This window comes from Lactuca saligna, chromosome 8 (genome assembly GCF_052625555.1).
Source record: "Lactuca saligna cultivar CGN05327 chromosome 8, ASM5262555v1, whole genome shotgun sequence".
In the NCBI taxonomy this organism is placed as follows: domain Eukaryota; kingdom Viridiplantae; phylum Streptophyta; class Magnoliopsida; order Asterales; family Asteraceae; genus Lactuca; species Lactuca saligna.
Genome location: NC_136424.1, coordinates 246,212,367 through 246,232,943, shown reverse-complemented (window position 1 = coordinate 246,232,943; position 20,577 = coordinate 246,212,367). Strand labels below are relative to the sequence as shown.

General features: G+C 38.9%; 2 protein-coding genes across 2 annotated transcripts; one reads left to right on the top strand and one right to left on the bottom strand.

Annotated features, from left to right (window-relative positions):
• Positions 1-2: 2 nt before the first annotated feature.
• Positions 3-4,237, bottom strand: LOC145013300 (ALBINO3-like protein 1, chloroplastic). Its single transcript, XM_078972101.1, has 11 exons — positions 3,501-4,237; positions 3,319-3,429; positions 3,147-3,221; positions 2,316-2,376; positions 2,124-2,197; positions 1,919-2,023; positions 1,675-1,788; positions 1,300-1,403; positions 1,001-1,210; positions 575-818; positions 3-374 (listed from the first exon to the last, which is right to left on the bottom strand). The coding sequence occupies exons 1-11, from the start codon at positions 3,858-3,860 to the stop codon at positions 327-329; spliced, it is 1,506 nt and encodes a 501-aa protein (XP_078828227.1). The 5' UTR covers positions 3,861-4,237; the 3' UTR covers positions 3-326.
• A 2,165-nt stretch (positions 4,238-6,402) lies between these two features.
• On the top strand, positions 6,403-20,362 carry LOC145010579 (uncharacterized). Its single transcript, XM_078969102.1, has 3 exons — positions 6,403-6,795; positions 6,978-7,865; positions 20,090-20,362. Exons 1-3 carry the CDS (start codon positions 6,403-6,405, stop codon positions 20,360-20,362), a joined length of 1,554 nt encoding a protein of 517 aa, XP_078825228.1.
• Positions 20,363-20,577: the final 215 nt, after the last annotated feature.

Genomic DNA, 20,577 nt, shown 5'->3' with positions numbered 1-20,577 from the left:
CATTTTGCAAAATGAGTGTCATATATTATGAAAAACAAAAAGATAAATCAAAGTTAAACACAAAAAATGGTACAAAGAATGTCTAAGTAGGACAAATTCTACACTATCATGGAAAACTCATCTTTAAAAGGAACCAACCTCTCATTCAATGTTCATTGTATTGGGTAACAGAAGTTACGTATCTACACTTTTTACCTTATGTGTATGTTCAAACCCAACCCATCCCATCCCAACGTATTTCTCTCCTCCCATTATATTTGGTGGTAAAATCACCCGTGTATGTGGTGAGGTATTTCCTCTTTCTAAATTGGTGAAATTATCTCATCTCATGCTCTTTCATCTTCATTTTCTGCTGTACAAGTCGCAGCTTTTTCCTGTTAAGTTGAAGCACACTAATCATTAGAACGAGTTACATACTAATAATGTGCAAAAAGACGTAAATGCCCTACTCCTAATAGAAAAATGTCTAGTCTAGTCATGGTAAGCTTGCTTGCAAAGAAAAAGCAAGGATAATGGAAAATTTGTAAATTCCAACCCAAAAGGAAACAATGAGAAGACATTGGTGGCTACCTACCTTTTCAATGCTGCTGCTATTGTATTCCATCGAAGTTTTCTCAGCTTGATTGGAATCAGAAGACGTAACATTTCCATTAAGAGACTTGATGGAATCGGAATCGGAATCAGCTTTTTCATGATCTACTTTCGTGTCTGTGTCTGTGTCTCCCTTGATGGCTTCCTTTGTTAATGAAATCTGTTTAGCTTTTTCCGCTTCCTTTTGTTGTTTCTTCCTTGCTTCTTGTTCCTTTAACTGTTTAAATCTGGAAATTGTCCAAAGAATTTAACAAACAAACAAACAAACAACGCATCCAAATCCTAATACTCAAAAACTGTTGTCAGAAGAAAAGAATAAACAAGGGCAAATTTGTAAAAAGTTCAAACCTAATTTCCCAGATTTCCTCTGTTTCTCAACTATTTTTTTAGGAAACAGTGTGCTACTAACCTCTCACCAGGGAGATACCCTTGTGCATCAGGCTTCTCTATTTTAGGTGCTTTAACTGATGTTGTTTGCATTTGCAACAATGATTCCTCAACCTTGGGCTTATCTTCTTTAAGAGCTTCATAATTAATTTTTTTTATTGCTGGATTATTTGCACCCCCCATTTTTTGAAGCCATATTTGTTGTGCACTACTTAATATATTGTTTGTCAGCCTGCAACAAATATATCTCAACTTACATTCATAAACATATCACCAAAAATATTAACAATTTTTTTTTTTTTTTTGTCTATATTAAAATACCAGTAAAGGCTTAGACCAGAAGGCACTGAAAGTGCAAAATAACCAATCATCAATGGCAGGAATTTGGTTATGGCTTGAGAAGTCTTCATATTTGGATCATTGCTCTGAAATTATAAACACCATAAATAAACACCTAAATAGTAAATAATCCACTTATTTATTCAAGTTACTTCTGTCTTTTTCCCATTTAATTAATAATGTTGAAACAAATATTGAGATAATGAAAGCACACAAACGAGGGTAAATTTGTAAAAGCTAAAAAGTTTGTGTATTCAGTCAAAAAAGAAACGTTTATTATATTAGATTCATAAACTTGTATGGATAAAGTGGTTGAATGGGTAAATGACAATTTTACCCTTCGGTAGAAGACCTAACCTGTGGTTGTGTTGACTGCATGATCTGAACAGATATGTATTGAGAAACCACAAGGAGCACAGGCAACACAAGATATGCAGCTGTATCTGACCACCCAAGTGGAGGTTGACCATCCTGCAAAAGTTATTACTATTTTCTAGTTAACTTTAGAAAATAAAATCATAATTCAAAAAAAAAAAATTGTGAATTATTTTTTGTTTTTTAAAAATCCAATAAAAAGGTGATAGTATTAGTAACACTTTACAATGAAAGGGAAGAGCCAAGAAATGCCACTGCCACTTTGTCTAGCAGCAACCGTTGTGGGGCCAGCAAGGGATGGAATCCAAAAGAAAGCTTCAGCCAGAAGTCCCTACGAAAACCATTTCACATAATTTATTTATAGATATTATTATTTATGTAAAAAAAATATAATAATAATAATAATAATAGAGTTACAGTTAGTTAGTTACCTCATCTGCAACATTTGATAGGGCTCTATATAGACCAATCCAAACGGGTATTGTGGCTAGGGTTGGCAAGCATCCTGTTATGCCATTCACAGCATAATAGAGTGTAAGCTATTTTTTATGATGAAGATGAAGAGGGCATTTATGTCTTTTGCACAGATGAGTTAAGAAGCTTGAAATATAAAATATAAATACCTGCCAAGGGATTTATCCCTGCAAGTTTGTACAATCTTGCAGTTTCAAGCTGAAGGCGCTCCTGCAAACCCATGAAATATATTTAAACTTAAAAAAAAATGCAAAATGAGGAACATGTTTTTGAGGGTTTAGGGTTTTAGGGAATTAAGCATTCCATAAGGAGCGTGATTCATTTCATTTTTTTTTTCATTTTGTGATCGAATGGAATGATATGTTACAACTATAAATTTACTTTTATATATATATATATATATATATATATATATATATATATATATATATATATATATATATATATATCCTTCAATGACCTTTAAGAAATTACAGAACTTTAATTATATTATTATTATTATTTTGAATAACTATATGGATTTTCATATTATAGTTCTACTTTAAGATTTCATGCTATCTTATTCAATTAAAATTATAATCTTGGCAAACAAATTTTTTTAAGTTATAAATAAAAGTTTCTTTTACTATTTGAAATATATATAAATATATAACATAAACATGAAATATGTTTATACATAACTTATAGTGGTATATCTTAATTGATTAAAATTTGTTTTTATAATATAATGAATTATGCATAACAACAATCCGTTTGAATGACCAATTCCATTCCTTCAATCCAACAAACCATGATAATGGAATGTAATCACCCATTCCATTTCTTCATCAACTCCATTCCATAATGTATTCAGCACTTATTTCTCTAAAGTTTAAATAAATAGTTCAAAGTCTAGGCCTTTAATATCCTCTCCACTTAAGTTATATTTTGCATCATTTTTGGCAGGAGAACAGGAAATAAAATAGGACAGGATTTGTAACCTGATCACCAGCATACCGTTCCTGAATAGCCTTTATTTGAGGTTGCAAAGATCGCATTGCCATTGCAGATTCCACCTTCATTGAAGTTTTAAAATATTTATTTTTATTCAAGAAGATGACATTTTTCACATGCTATTGAGGTTTTCATTGAACGAGTATCGATGCAACAAACCTGCTTTTTTGACAGAGGAAATGTTGCAGCCTTCACAAGAACAGTAAGGAGTATAATAGCAAAACCATATGAATATGGAACATGGAGCGTAGAGAGACCATCCTTCAAAAACTGAAATGAAAAAAGTTCCATGTTCACACAACAATAATGGTAATAACAATAATAACTATTATATTGCAAACCTTGAGAACAGTTTCCATGTAATTAGTGATTCCAGAGAGCCAATCATTACTCTGTTTGGTTCCAACGTTCGTGGTGATACCAGAATCAGGAGTAGCAGAAACAATAGCGTCAGCAATCGTATACATGATACCTTCAGCTCTATCAATCAGGTCTTTGAAGTTTTCCGGGTCAGGAAACTGAACCTGCCCAGGCCCGAACCTAGCCACCGTTAGGGTGGTGCCACGAAGAAAGGGTTTATGATGTTTGGTTAAATTCGCAAATTGGGTTCTTGGGAGAATTGGGTTTATGGTTTTGAATCTGGTGGAGTCTGGAAAGGGGGAAAGCACTGTGCTTGACCCGATTTGAATCAAATTCGCCATTTGTTGTTGAATTAGGGTTTATTGGTTATTGTTGAAACCCTAGAAATTAATAGGGTACAGAAGGCTGTATCAGGGGTGTTGACTGGTCTGAGTATCTTGGCCCTTGGGTGTAGGATTCAAGAACAGGGGAAAGATTGCAAGAGGATGAGTGAATGAGAGCAAATATAAAGGGTAGAACGAAAGGAACGAAAACTACGACCCCTGAGTCGTGACCAAATGTAACACTATAAGTCTATAATGTAAGAGGGTTATAGGTTTCAATAGGGTAAACAAACTTAATGGCTCCACTTAGATTTTGGGTGCTACTATGGCTTAATGGTAAATTCACCATGCCACACTTTCCACAGCGAAGACACTCTCCTCACCTCCTTTCCAATTTTCTTTGGCTTAAGAGGCGTGACATGACAAATATGGCTAATTTCCCACTCAATCAAATGAAATAAATAGAATGTCTAACCGAATGTTGTGATTATAATTGAGATATGAATTTAGACACAAACTTTCAATATTGTGATTATAATTGAGATATGAATTTTGATACGAATTCTGCTATTCAGAAGTATAAATTTCAACAGAAGAAAGTTTTGAAAGTTACACAAAATAACTCTACTTTATTCATAATGGGCAATACCCTTATTTATATACGTATATAAACTATTCCAGAGTCTCTTACACATATAATTACAAATAACCTTTAACATTCTCATGTTTTGACAAATGACAAACTTACATTATTACAAACTATTATTATAAGTTATTATTTTACTCACATTATTATAAACGCATTGTGAACAAAAAGACTTAAATCACTCACATTATTAAAAACGACAATAGGTATTATATAATATGTATTTTATAATTGTCTTCGAACATTAATGCTTACAAATTCTCTTTTGTTGTTATTCATCCATACACGTACAAAACTACTGTTTCAAACACGATACAATTATTATTATCTATAAAAAATGTAATAGTTATAAGATATTGTTTTATGTCCATTATATAATACTAAGTATCAAATATATAATACTCAACGATGCATAATAGCATCAAATATATGTCTTATGTAATAATGTAAAATTAGGTATATGTCTAGTATAGATATTTGACTAACAATAATTAGTTTGTTTGTCATTTGTAAAATATTGCCTATATAAGGATCATTGATCCTATGAAATAAAGCATAATGAAAATTTATGAAATGAGTTTACTTTGAAGTTTATATGTTAAGTTTTAAACTTCTGAATAGTAGATTATAGGGTTTTTGACACTGTAACACATCAATGTTTGGTTAATTTGCACATTTAATCATTTAAGTTTTTTTTGTGCTCAATTGATCCTTAATGTTAGTAACTACCGGCTAATTACCCCCTTATGCACCCGGTAAACGGAACAACCGGTGATATTGCTTACGTGGAATAAGTTTACATAATATAATTCATTTATTTTATCCATGTAGGATTTGGAGTTCAAAATAAACACATTTATTTAGCTAGAACACTCCTCATTCGTTCTTTCTTTTTCTCATCTTACAGTGAATACGAAGCACTAAACCTAGGGTTCGAAGTCGTTTTCTCCGATCGAAGTCAGTGAGCAGTCAACCAACCCACAATGTCTATCTCGATGCCAAACCCTGATGGACTCTACCCTATAGTGGAGCTGAACTTCAAAGGTATTTTTCTTAGAAATCCTTTCTCGTATAACCATGGTATCAATTTCACTTTCAATGATCACGATTTTTCTGGAATGACATACGGTGAATGTATCACATTTCTCGAACGGTTCATGCAAGAAAGTATAAAGAAGTTATACTATTGTGAACCAGGTAAGCCCTTAATGTCTGGGATAACTGTTATCGCTAATGATGAAGACTATGGTGGTTTCATTTTTCATGCATATGGGACAGATGGTAAAATTTGTATGCATGTGGACCATGATGGTCAAAGAATAGAAGATTGGTTTGGTTCTGAAATAGAAGAGGAGGATGGAGATGATTCTTGCATTGATGGTGGTGTGAATAACGAAGAAATTGATAGCCTAACAGATGTGGATGTGGACTTTAATGAGGACATAGTCACTATGAATAGGACAAAGGGTGATGAATTTCTAAATAGATTATGTGGCGAAGATGAAGAGGGAAATAATAATAACATAAATGATCATGATGGGCATGAAGAGGATACCAATGTAACTCAACAACATTCCATTTTTAATGAGTTAGTTCCATGGAAAAAGCAGATCCCAATACTTGGTATGAGGTTCAAAGATCCATCTCAATTAAAATCGATGTTATGCAACTATGCTGTTGCGAATGGGTACCAACTTTGCTTTGAGAAAAATGATAGGAAAAGATTGTTGGTTAAGTGTTGCAAGGGAGTGCTCATTTAGGTTGTGGGCATCTTGGATGAGTGATGAAGCAAGCTTCCAAATTAAGTCTTTAAAGCCAGTCCACAAATGTGCAAGGAACTATAAGTTAGGGTCCATGGTCACTTATGCTTGGATAGGGAGTCATTATACAAGAGAGTTCTTACTTAGACAAAAGATGAGTGTTAGAAAGCTAAGAACAGCTGTGTCACAGAAGTTTGGCATTCATGTTAGTGTTGGTCAATGCAGGAGAGCTAAGAAATATGCACTCCAACTAATAGATGGCACCCTAGTTGAACATTATGCAAAGTTATGGTCGTATGCAGAAGAGATTAGGAGATCAAATCCAGGTAGCACTGTGAAGCTTGATGTAAATCATATGCCAGATGGGAAGAACTGCTTTACTAAGTTCTATGTTTGCTTTGATACATTGAAGAAGGGGTGGAAGGAGGGATGCAGGAAGATAATAGGTTTAGATGGTTGTTTCCTTAAAGGGATCTGTAAAGGGGAGTTATTATGTGTTGTTGGAAGGGATGCAAACAATGGGATTTATCCTATTGCATGGGCAATAGTATGTGTGGAGAATAAGGAAAACTAGAGGTGGTTTTTGGATTTACTCATTGATGACTTAGGACTTAATTTGGGCTATGGATACAGTGTAATATCTGATCAACACAAGGTAATTTAGTTGTTTGTAATTAATTTTCCTATCTATTTGCATCCTTATTCACTATATTTAGAATTTGTTAACAGGGTTTGATTGAGGTTGTGAAAGAACTCCCTCCTTATGTAGAGCATAGGCAGTGTGCCAAGCATATTAGCCAAAACCTTAGGAAAAGGTATAGTGGTGCTCAATATGAAAGCATTTTCTGGAAGGCATGTAAAGTAACAACAAAGGTAGATTTTAAGGTTGCCATGAAAGAGCTTGAAGTGCTAGCCCCAAGTGCTCATCAATATCTGATGGACAAAGACCCCAAAACATGGTCAAGGGCCTACTTCCAACCAGGAAGATGTTGTGATGCTGTGGAGAATGGAATGTCAGAAAGTTTTAATGTTGTGATTGTTGATGCTAGGAAGAAACCAATTATCACCATGCTAGAGGAGTTGAGGATGTATATGATGGAGAGGGTGTTCAAGAAGAAATGCAAGGGTCTAGGATGGGGCAACCAAAATTGTCCAACAATTAGAGAAATAGTGAATGACATTAAGAAGGGTCTAAGACATTACCAAGTCTTACCTAGTGGACTAATTCAGTTTGAAGTAAGAGGAACTACATATGCTTATGAAGTGGATCTTGAAGAAAGAACTTGCTCATGCAGGATATGGCAGCTTAATGGAATCGGTTGTGTCCATTTTGTTGCAGCTATTAGTTTTATAAATAGGGATGTAGAGTCATATGTGGACAAAATGTTTAGTAGCATCATTTATATGAAGGCTTACAAGTTTAGGTTAGCACCTATGAATGGAAGTAATTTGTGGCCTGCAACTGATTACACCCCACCTTTACCTCCTGTTCGTAGAGCTATGCCTGGGAGACCTGCAACTAAAAGGAAAAGGGATGCAACAGAAACCCCAAACCAGTCAAGTAAAAAATCAAAGACAACTACCCAAACACAAAACAAAGGTAAGGAGCAGGTGAAGGTATCCAAGGCTGGTAAAAAACAAAAATGTAGTCTTTGTAAGATTGAAGGGCACAAAAAAAGAGCTTATACTTTAACAAGGCCTCCTAAAATCAAAGCTAAAAGAAAAACAAAATAGGTACATAAGTATTTAAATGGTTAATCTTTACAATTTCTTTTTTAAATTTCTAATAATGATTGTCACAACTAGAAATTTTATGTCTTGTAATCAATATACTCAAGTAAATGTTGAAATCAAAAACTCAAAAGCATGTATGATGCTTACTCAATGGAAAACTAAACCCCAATTCACTACATCAAGCAATTGGAAAACCCTAGAAGTTCTTGTTAAGTCCATTTTGGACTAGAACTTCCTTATTGGATCCAAATGGACCAATAAGCTTCCAATTGGACTATCATGGGTTTAAAACCCTAATTGGGCTCTAATTGGACCCACATTCATTTATTTCAATATTATAGGCCATATTGGGCCTAGAATGAAATAAATTGAAAGCTTTGATCCATGATTAACCCAATCTAGCTTATTAAAACATAAAAATCACAATTTTATTTTATAAGGCCAATAAATACCTAAGACTAACTCTAATATTGGGCTCAGGAGCAAAAAGCCCAAATTTTTCCTTCCTCCTTCCATGTTCTCGGCCCAAAGCAAGCCTAAGAGAAGGGTTTGACTTTCTCATGCCACATCACTTTTATCTTTTGGACTTCCATGCAAGAGACTCATGTCTCCATGCAAACCTCACCTCAAACATCATTTCTTCTTCCTCTCTCTCTCACTCTCGGCCGAGCAACACCCACACACACACACATCTCTCACAAACACTCTCTAGATCACTCAAGGGTTCTTTCTTCTTCTCCATCCAAAATCTCGAGATTTAGGGAGCATTCAAGGAAGTTCTTCCACAAAAATCATCATCTAAGGTAAGGTTTTGCTTGGATCTATGACTTGTATTCCTTGTTTTATCAAAATCCCTTCCTAATCCATGCAAAAATCGTGATCTTGCACTCTAGAAAACTCCATAAACTCGAAAACTTCATCAAGGAGTGCAAAGGCCAAAAATCACTTCATTTCTTCCATTCTTTCTTCAAAAACCGAATCAACACCCAAGGTGAGTTTCATACCCCCTTATTTTCAGTTTTCATAAGTTTTTGTGGGGGAGAATACAAGCAAAGGTGTAGATCCATCATTATGTGTATGTTGTGGTTGATTTCTATGCTTATATGTATGTTTTGTATGATTTTGATGCTAGATCTAGTTATGAAATGCTAAAAACCGAGATATGTATTTTATTATAGCATAAAATATACTACTACATGCAAAGTATACTAAGAAAAATAGCCAAATGGCTTGACAACACTTAATTTGGGCTAAAAACTCATTTTTTTTTGACATAAAATGTTAAAAATACAAAGTTGAAGGGCCTAAAATGAATTATTTCGAAATCTGATGGGTGAGATGAGTCAAAACAGTTTACATAATGTATTTTCTGAAAATATACTATTTGGAGGGTTAAAAACATAAATTCCAAGCTTAATGGGCTAAAGATGACATTTTCGGCCCAAGGAGGCCCAATATGCGAAATTTTCTATTTTGGAGGGCCAAAACTGCATTTTTTCTGTAAAACAGTGGACTATAAGTGATCCAAGTCCTTTTCAAAGGTTTAGAATGCTTTTTTTAAATTTAAAGGGGACTAAAGTTGCAAAAAAATTTCAATTTGGGCCAAAATTGTCAAACTTGCGAAAAGATGGGTTATAACCGAGAAAACTGAAATTTCAAGGACTTAAACTGTCTTCAATGAAAAATATGCTGAAAAATATTAATTTCAATAATTTTTGGTATTAAAATGTCAAGAAAATCGATTTAAGGACCAAACCGGAAAGTTTTAAATAAAGGATTGAAAAAGTAAATTTTTACAAATAATGAGGGGCTGAAAATAGAAAAATTCTCAAGACTAGTTCAATACATGCAATTTGATCAAATGATGGTACCACGACTATCGACGAAATACAATACATTACAACACCAAAAGTCGTTGTCAAACGAATTGGTTCGGTCTCGAACCAATAAAAATCCGAAACTACTAACACGACGACACTATGACATTACGATATTACGATTCATAACTAATAATGATTGGGAAGTAACTATACATGCGAGTGTGCACAGACGTCTACGCACCACCTTTGGGCCCCAAAAGTGTAAAATCTTGTTTGTTGAGCCTAGCTAGCCCAATGACCTGATCTTAAGGCCTGAAGACCTCTCCCTCTTACGAAGTGTTGGGTTTTACCGACCCGACATAACGTAAAAGGACTTTCAATGGCAAACATGTTGCTGGTCCCCAAGGGTCCTTCAGTGCTGCTAGTAAAGTCGGGAACTCACGATTGCGGGATTGGGCTTCAGGCCCTTCGCAATTGCAATAGTCTTGAACGACGCGGGGAAATACCGAGGGTTTCGCACCTTCTCTCCTTCCCTCCGGTCGTGGGACTACACAAGTCCGGGAGGATTGAGTTGTGTGAATAATTACGAGTGACGCCTAAGGGATCGCTTGTAAGGTTGTCGATGGGACGTTTTCATTAACGCACGTCACAACACTTCACCACCCACTGTACTCGCAATGCCTCCGGAGCTCAACGATTACCTCTAACGCAACGAAACAACAGTATACAAACTAAGTAAAGCAAAGTGATAGGAAAACGTCGGGTTTTCCTAGGGTTTTCAACAAGTACAATTATGAATTACCGGTCGAATTTCACAACTCTTACGCTTACATCTATAGAATTCAAACAAGCATACTCATGGATCTTCGCATATTTTTACACTATCCTATTTTTAGAAAATATTGGATTTTCTGATGGTTTTCAAACAATACATTAGATTTCAAACACTACTTATGAACTCACCAACATTTCATATGTTGACGTTTTTCAAAATACTTGTATTCTCAGGTAACAGATAAGGTGAAGGATGATTTGTACTCTATGACGTTTTGTTGTGGTTTAAGTAGTATCAAACAGTTATTTTTTTTGAGAATGTAATGTTTTGAACAATGTAATGAATGTAAACGCTACCAGTTGTATCATTCCAAATGTTGGTGATGTATAATGTTATGTTTCATGTATATGCATTGTGATGGTATTCAATGAGTCACGATAGCCCTCGGACGTTTCCGCCGTCCGGTTCGGGGGTGTGACAGGTTGGTATCAGAGCTTTGTTTATAGTGAACTAGCATATCTAGCCACACATGGATATGCAACTATAAACCAAAAAGAGGGACTAACATAACTCTGAACAAAACAAGTAAATAAAACAACCTTGTTTGCACTAGGAATAGGAGCCTAACGCCGAACCAAACAAAAATAATACTAGTGTCTCGGTTAATTCAGGACTGTTCTTAGTGGTACCAAGGAGTGGATGTAGCCTGATCAACTACACTCTCTCCAAAGTATAACTAGCGCACGTTCTGATGAGATCGGGATTTCTAGGGAACCTAAAACTATACCTCTACCACCGAAAAGAGAACGCCTACTTGATCTATGCGATAATTGTAGCATCCTAGGAATAACGTTAGCATAATTACACACTCTCGCAGACCGCATGGCTGGTTTTCATCACCCTGGAGACCCCTACTTCCCTAACCAGAGGAACAACGGATGGTTAGAGGAGGAGCCCGAGGAAGAGCCTGAGGAAGACCCCGAAGAGGAATCTGACGGGGAACCGGAGGCCGAAGTTGAGGGCGAGCCTGCCGAATCAGAGGAAGATGAAGGAAGCCTCGAGGAGGATGCTAATGATAGTGACAGGGGTGATTCGGATGCGGAGTCCGAAGTCATCGACCCCCTTACCCGATCAGGGTGATTGCCTATCGAGTAGGCCCCACTGGTCCTACACCTCCCTGGGGTATTGATCTTTGGAGATGGAGCAGACAGCAGGGACAACAACCCCCGTACGGCATGTCACGAGAGTTCTTTGACCTGAGAGACGGAGGACCGGCTGATCGAGCCCTTCCAGTCATGGTGAAACGGTTACGGAATACGGGCGACCTTGCCCAGGACACTGCGGATCAGGTGCGCCAGTTGAGGACTAGGGTCGAGCGTGCGGAGCAGGAGACGCGTGACGTCCTTCGAGAGTTTCACATGAGGCAGGTTCAGTGGGAGTCTCGACTCTGGTACGCGGAACGCTTGGTGGCTCGTCTTCAGGGAGCATCCACATCCTCAGCACCACCTCCGGACACAGCTCATCGCGGTTAGGGATAGACTTATCTTAGTAGATCATTAGGAAATATGCTATATACTCCGACTCTATGTTTAAGTGACTACACTACTCATAGAGTCGTTATGCTGTCGAACTAGTATCACTCATGTATGCTCCTACGAGCAAATTTTCATGTATCAAATGCGGATAATATTAATAAATTTTTACGTGTTTTATTACGATATTGCAAATTGCTATGTGTTGAGATATTATTATTGATTGGTCAATGGTAGTAGTGTTTAAGTTCGTACCATGCACCTAGTCAGTAGGATCACGACCTCACCGAAACAACATACCCTCAACATCTTTCCGTATTGTGACAGCAAGATGCCTCCCCGACCTGCTCGCGGAAACCCAGGACCAACCCCACCTGAAGTTGACTCAGCCGCTTTCCAGGCAGCTGTATCTGTAGCAGTCACTGCAGCGATTGCGCAAATTCAAAAGGGAACAATGGAGGAGTCAATGGGCAAGGAGCCGGAAGTTCAAACAATGGAATGAATCAAGGACCCACCAAGACATGTACCTACAAGGACTTCACAAACGCCAAACCACGAACTTTTAATGGCACTGGAGGGGTGATCACTCTTAAGCGATGGATCGAAAAGGTGGAGTCGGTATTCGAGATATGCGACTGCCCTGAGCACATGAAGGTGAAGTTCGCAGCCTGCACTTTGGTGGATCAAGCACTCACCTGGTGGAACGGACATGTAGAATCCATGACACTCCCTGTAGCCAACTCTATGCCGTGGACAGAGATGAAAGAAATGTTAATGGCAGAGTACTGCCCACGAGGAGAAATACAGAATATGGAACAAGAGCTATGGAACCTCACTGTGCAGAACGCGAATATCGATGCCTACATATCGAGATTTAGCGAACTATCTCTGCTGTGCCCGGGTATGATCACCTCGGAAGGAAAGAAGATTGAGCGATTCATCTGGGGACTCACATCACCAATTCAAGGGAATGTGATAGCTGCAAACCCCGAAACATTTGACAGTGCAAAGAGATTGGCAAAAAGGTTGTACGACCATAACAACAAAAAGGGAGAGAAGCCAGTGGAGGCTGAGAAGACGAAGGAAGGAGATGGCAAGAGGGGAAAGAACAATAAGAGGAAGGAGCGCCAGGGCCCCGACACCTCCAAGAAGCAGCAGACAGTGGCGGTTAATGCTGTTACCACATCGGTTCCAGCCGCACCACATGCTCCAACCTCAGCCACTTCAAATGCTTCCAAACCTTATTCCGGTAATCTTCCCAAATGCAACAAGTGCGGTTTCCATCACTATGGAGAATGCAAGGATTTTCAGTGCACCAGTTGCAACCGAAGGGGTCACACCGCAAAGTACTGCAAGGCTTACCCTCCCCATAACCAAAATCAGGGAATCAACAACAACAACCCTCGCAACAACAACAACGCCCATGCCAGCGACAATAGCGCAGGGCCTAGCTACACCTGCTTCGGATGCGGGAAGACTGGACACATTCGCCGAGATTGTCCCAACAACAACAATTTAAGAAATGGAGGAACAGGAAGAATGTTGACCATGGGTCAGAGTGAGGCTATTCAAGACCCCTCTTTTGTTACCGGTACGTTTCTCTTAAACCACGCATATGCATGCATCTTATTTGACACTGGAGCGGAGCGAAGTTTCGTAAGCAATAAGTTTAAGCACTTATTAAAACAACTTCCCCAAAAGCTAAATGAAGCCTATACGGTGGAAATGGCCAATGGGAAAACCGAATCCACTGGGGAAATCTACACCGGATGTACCCTAACTCTTAATCAACACGTTTTTCGAATAGACCTAATGCCAGTGTCAATTAGGAGCTTCGATGTGATCATCGGCATGGACTGGTTAAGCCCCCACCATGCCGAAATTATGTGTCATGAGAAGGCCGTCCGTCTTCGCCTTCCAAATCACGAAACCCTAGTAATTTACGGAGACAAATCTAGCATGAACCTTCGCCTCGTTTCGTATGTCAAGGCACAAAAATATCTACGAAGGAACAATCTGGCGTTCCTGGCTCACGTGGTGGACAAAACCAAGGAGGAGATTAACGTTCGAGACATTCCCGTAGTATGTGAATTTCCGGACGTGTTTCCTGAAGATCTCCTGGGAGTACCCCTAGAGAGACAGGTTGAATTTCGAATCGACCTTATTCCAGGAGCAACCCCTCTTGCTAAATCACCCTACCGGTTGGCTCCTGTCGAGATGCAGGGATTATCCAGCCAACTCAGCGAACTTTTGGATAAGGGATTTATTCGACCTAGTTAATCGCCATGGGGAGCTTCGGTGCTCTTTGTCAAAAAGAAAGACGGATCTTTTAGAATGTGTATCGATTACAGAGAGTTAAACAAACTCACAATCAAGAACCGCTACCCACTCCCACGAATCGATGACCTATTTGACCAGCTCCAAGGGGCTAGTTGTTTTTCTAAAATAGATTTACGGTCCGGATACCACCAACTCAAAGTCCGGGAAGAGGATATCCCAAAAACCGCTTTCCGAACTCGCTACGGACATTATGAAATTGTCGTAATGCCCTTCGGTCTAACGAATGCCCCTGCCGCATTTATGGACCTAATGAATCGAATCTGCCGACCGTTCCTCGACAACTTGGTCATTGTTTTTTGTCAATGACATCCTCGTCTATTCTAGAAGCAAGGAAGAGCATGGCCAACATCTCCGACAAGTCTTAGAAACTCTACGATCAGAAAAACTTTACGCCAAACTCTCCAAGTGTGAGTTCTGGCTGCGGAGCGTGAACTTCCTAGGTCATGTAGTCAGCCAAGATGGAATCCATGTGGATCCCTCTAAGGTCAAAGCTGTAGAAGGATGGGCAATCCCGACAACGCCCACGGAAATTCGTCAATTCTTGGGATTAGCAGGCTACTATAGGAGGTTCATTCAAAACTTCTCTAAGATCGCCAAGCCACTTACCTCGCTTACGCAAAAGGGCGTACCATTCAAATGGACAGACAAACAAGAGATCGCGTTTCGAACCTTGAAACAAGCTCTCTGTAGCGCACCTGTACTATCTCTGCCTGAAGGAACGGAAGACTTTGTAGTCTACTGCGACGCGTCAAATCAGGGTTTAGGTTGCGTTCTCATGCAACGTGGGAGAGTGATAGCCTATGCATCCTGCCAGCTAAAGACGCATGAAGTAAACTACACGACCCATGACCTAGAGTTGGGAGCTGTAGTCTTTGCCCTAAAAATTTTGAGGCATTACCTTTACGGTACAAAGTGCACCATCTTCACGGATCACAAGAGTCTCCAACACATCTTAAACCAAAAGGAGTTAAACATGAGGCAACGAAGATGGGTTGAGTTGCTAAACGATTATGAGTGTGAGATTAAGTACCACCCAGGCAAGGCCAACGTGGTAGCTGATGCATTAAGTCGGAAGGAGTACTCTAATCGTTGTACGAAAACTCTCTCGATAACCATTCAATCACACCTGGCCACTCAAATTGCAGTAGCCCAGTCAGAGGCCATGAAGATGGAACCTAGAGGCAAAGGAGAATGGAGTATACTATTTCATGAACCGTATTTGGGTCCCTAAATTTGGAGGGTTTAGAGATGTTGTCATGAAGGAAGCCCACAAGACGCGATACTCCATTCATCCCGGTTCTGATAAGATGTATTTGGATATTAAACAACACTATTGGTGGCCTAACATGAAGGCGGAAATCGCGACCTACGTCAGTAAGTGCCTTACGTGCGCCAAGGTAAAAGTGGAATACCAAAAACCCTCAGGATTGTTACAGCAACCGGCAATCCCTGAGTGGAAATAGGAGGGGATTTCTATGGATTTCGTGACCAAGCTACCCAAAACGTCGGATGGATTAGACACCATATGGGTAATAATCGACCGACTAACGAAATCTGCCCATTTCCTGCCAATTAAAGAATTGTACAAGATGGAGAGATTGACGCGTTTATACATTCGAGAGATCGTGAGACTCCACGGAATACCAACATCTATCATCTCGGATAGGGACAGTAGGTTCACGTCCCGATTTTGGCAATCACTCCATAAGGCGATGGGAACAAACCTCGATATGAGCACCGCTTATCATCCACAAACGGATGGTCAAAGCGAGCGAACCATCCAAACGCTCGAAGATATGCTCCGTGCATGCGTGATAGACTTTGGAAAGTCTTGGGATACCCACCTACCCTTAATCGAGTTCTCATACAACAATAGTTACCATTCGAGCATCAAGGTGGCTCCTTTCGAAGCACTGTACGGGCGTAAATGTAGATCATCATTATGTTGGGCTGAAGTGGGTGACACCCAGCTGGCAAGAACGCATGCGTCGGACAAAACACTAACGGGACCGGAGATCATCCGTGAAACCACGGAAAAGATCGTTCAAATCAGAGCTCGATTGCAAGCATCGCGTGACCGACAAAAGAGCTACGCTGACAAACGGCGAAAGCCCTTAGAATTTCAGGTCGGTGACCGAGTACTGTTAAAAGTCTCGCCCTGGAAAGGGGTTATACGTTTCGGAAAACGGGGAAAACTGAACCCGCGATACATTGGACCTTTCGAAATCGTCGCTCGGATTGGTCCAGTAGCATACAGACTGCAACTACCCGCAGAGCTAAACGGTGTACACCCCGTGTTTCACGTCTCTAATCTGAAGAAGTGTCTCTCAGATGAAACACTCGTCATTCCCCTTGACGAAATCAAAATCAATGAGAATCTCCTGTTCGTTGAAGAACCAATCGAAATCATGGACAGGGAGGTGAAGCGTACTAAGCAGAGTTGCATCCCGATCGTGAAAGTACGGTGGAACGCAAAGCGTGGGCCAGAATTCACTTGGGAACGCGAAGACCAAATGAAGCAAAAGTACCCTCACCTATTCTGGCTTTCTCAAATCTAGCTTTCAAACAGAATTTCGGGACGAAATTCCCTCTAACGGGGGGATGATGTCACAACTAGAAATTTTATGTCTTGTAATCACTATACTCAAGTAAATGTTGAAATCAAAAACTCAAAAGCATGTATGATGCTTACTCAATGGAAAACTAAACCCCAATTCACTACATCAAGCAATTGGAAAACCCTAGAAGTTCTTGTTAAGTCCATTTTGGACTAGAACTTCCTTATTGGATCCAAATGGACCAATAAGCTTCCAATTGGACTATCATGGGTTTAGAACCCTAATTGGGCTCTAATTGGACCCACATTCATTTATTTCAATATTATGGGCCATATTGGGCCTAGAATGAAATAAATTGAAAGCTTTGATCCATGATTAACCCAATCTAGCTTATTAAAACATAAAAATCACAATTTTATTTTATAAGGCCAATAAATACCTAAGACTAACTCTAATATTGGGCTCAGGAGCAAAAAGCCCAAATTTTTCCTTCCTCCTTCCATGTTCTCGGCCCAAAGCAAGCCTAAGAGAAGGGTTTGACTTTCTCATGCCACATCACTTTTATCTTTTGGACTTCCATGCAAGAGACTCATGTCTCCATGCAAACCTCACCTCAAACATCATTTCTTCTTCCTCTCTCTCTCACTCTCGGCCGAGCAACACCCACACACACACACATCTCTCACAAACACTCTCTAGATCACTCAAGGGTTCTTTCTTCTTCTCCATCCAAAATCTCGAGATTTAGGGAGCATTCAAGGAAGTTCTTCCACAAAAATCATCATCTAAGGTAAGGTTTTGCTTGGATCTATGACTTGTATTCCTTGTTTTATCAAAATCCCTTCCTAATCCATGCAAAAATCGTGATCTTGCACTCTAGAAAACTCCATAAACTCGAAAACTTCATCAAGGAGTGCAAAGGCCAAAAATCACTTCATTTCTTCCATTTTTTCTTCGAAAACCGAATCAACACCCAAGGTGAGTTTCATACCCCCTTATTTTCAGTTTTCATAAGTTTTTGTGGGGGAGAATACAAGCAAAGGTGTAGATCCATCATTATGTGTATGTTGTGGTTGATTTCTATGCTTATATGTATGTTTTGTATGATTTTGATGCTAGATCTAGTTATGAAATGCTAAAAACCGAGATATGTATTTTATTATAGCATAAAATATACTACTACATGCAAAGTATACTAAGAAAAATAGCCAAATGGCTTGACAACACTTAATTTGGGCTAAAAACTCATTTTTTTGACATAAAATGTTGAAAATACAAAGTTGAAGGGCCTAAAATGAATTATTTCGAAATCTGATGGGTGAGATGAGTCAAAAAAGTTTACATAATGTATTTTCTGAAAATATACTATTTGGAGGGTTAAAAACATAAATTCCAAGCTTAATGGGCTAAAGATGACATTTTCGGCCCAAGGAGGCCCAATATGCGGAATTTTCTGTTTTGGAGGGCCAAAACTGCATTTTTTCTGTAAAACAGTGGACTATAAGTGATCCAAGTCCTTTTCAAAGGTTTAGAATGCTTTTTTTAAATTTAAAGGAGACTAAAGTTGCAAAAAAAATTCAATTTGGGCCAAAATTGTCAAACTTGCGAAAAGATGGGTTATAACCGAGAAAACTGAAATTTCAAGGACTTAAACTGTCTTCAATGAAAAATATGCTGAAAAATATTAATTTCAATAATTTTTGGTATTAAAATGTCAAGAAAATCGATTTAAGGACCAAACCGGAAAGTTTTAAATAAAGGATTGAAAAAGTAAATTTTTACAAATAATGAGGGGCTGAAAACAGAAAAATTCTCAAGACTAGTTCAATACATGCAATTTGATCAAATGATGGTACCACGACTATCGACGAAATACAATACATTACAACACCAAAAGTCGTTGTCAAACGAATTGGTTCGGTCTCGAACCAATAAAAATCCGAAACTACTAACACGACGACACTATGACATTACGACATTACGATTCATAACTAATAACGATTGGGAAGTCACTATACATGCGAGTGTGCACAGACGTCTACGCACCACCTTTGGGCCCCAAAAGTGTAAAATCTTGTTTGTTGAGCCTAGCTAGCCCAATGACCTGATCTTAAGGCCCGAAGACCTCTCTCTCTTACGAAGTGTTGGGTTTTACCGACCCGACATAACGTAAAAGGACTTTCAATGGCAAACATGTTGTTGGTCCCCAAGGGTCCTTCAGTGCTGCTAGTAAAGTCGGGAACTCACGATTGTGGGATTGGGCTTCAGGCCCTTCGTAATTGCAATAGTCTTGAACGACGCGGGGAAATACCGAGGGTTTCGCACCTTCTCTCCTTCCCTCCGGTCGTGGGACTACACAAGTCCGGGAGGATTGAGTTGTGTGAATAATTACGAGTGACGCCTAAGGGATCTCTTGTAAGGTTGTCGATGGGACGTTTTCATTAACGCACGTCACAACACTTCACCACCCACTGTACTCGCAATGCCTCCGGAGCTCAACGATTACCTCTAACGCAACGAAACAACAGTATACAAACTAAGTAAAGCAAAGTGATAGGAAAACGTCGGGTTTTCCTAGGGTTTTCAACAAGTACAATTATGAATTACCGGTCGAATTTCACAACTCTTACGCTTACATCTATAGAATTCAAACAAGCATACTCATGGATCTTCGCATATTTTTACACTATCCTATTTTTACAAAATATCGGATTTTCTGATGGTTTTCAAACAATACATTGGATTTCAAACACTACTTATGAACTCACCAACATTTCATATGTGGACGTTTTTCAAAATACTTGTATTCTCAGGTAACAGATAAGGTGAAGGATGATTTGTACTCTATGACGTTTTGCTGTGGTTTAAGTAGTATCAAACAGTTATTTTTTTTGAGAATGTAATGTTTTGAACAATGTAATGAATGTAAACGCTACCAGTTGTATCATTCCAAATGTTGGTGATGTATAATGTTATGTTTCATGTATATGCATTGTGATGGTATTCAATGAGTCACGATAGCCCTCGGACATTTCCGCCGTCCGGTTCGGGGGTGTGACAATGTTTCATATTGGTCAATCAGGGTGTAGCTGAAGCTCTTAATGAGGATGAAAGTAATCAATCTAATGCAGTCAATGATGGAGGAGTAGTAAATGATGGTGGAGAAGCAGTCAATGATGGAGGAGCAGTAACTCATGGTGGAGAAGCAGTCAATGATGGAGGAGCAGTAAATGATGGTGCAGAAGCAGTCAATGAGGTGCATGTGCAACAAGACTATGATGAGGTGGAACTCACTCCTTTGGAGTTTGATGCATCAGCTAATGGAGAACCTAGTCAGGTTCATGTGCAAGAATAGGAGGCTAGAGAAACACCACTTGCAACCCTGTTGAAGAAAATCAGGAGGAAGAAATCTGAAAGGATTATCAAGTTGAAATTGGGCAAGAAAGCTGGTGGAAATAATGCACCTGGGAATTCAGAAGCTAAACCTGTTACTCTAGAATAACTTTAAGTGTTGGTTTATGTGATATGAACATGGTATGTAGTGTTAAATGATGTGTTTTGGTGTATTGT

What these genes read in the sequence shown, in the direction of transcription:
- LOC145013300 (XM_078972101.1), bottom strand. Translation starts at nt 3,860, where the DNA reads ATGGCGAATTTGATTCAAATCGGGTCAAGCACAGTGCTTTCCCCCTTT. An exon ending in TATCAAATGTTGCAGATGAG is followed by an intron (nt 2,024 to 2,123) that starts GTAACTAACTAA and finishes TGGTTTTCGTAG; the next exon opens with GGACTTCTGGCTGAAGCTTT. An exon ending in TCTGGTCTAAGCCTTTACTG is followed by an intron (nt 1,211 to 1,299) that starts GTATTTTAATAT and finishes TATTTGTTGCAG; the next exon opens with GCTGACAAACAATATATTAA.
- LOC145010579 (XM_078969102.1), top strand. Translation starts at nt 6,403, where the DNA reads ATGAGTGTTAGAAAGCTAAGAACAGCTGTGTCACAGAAGTTTGGCATT. An exon ending in ATCCTATTGCATGGGCAATA is followed by an intron (nt 6,796 to 6,977) that starts GTATGTGTGGAG and finishes ATTTGTTAACAG; the next exon opens with GGTTTGATTGAGGTTGTGAA. An exon ending in AAGGTAAGGAGCAGGTGAAG is followed by an intron (nt 7,866 to 20,089) that starts GTATCCAAGGCT and finishes TTGGTCAATCAG; the next exon opens with GGTGTAGCTGAAGCTCTTAA.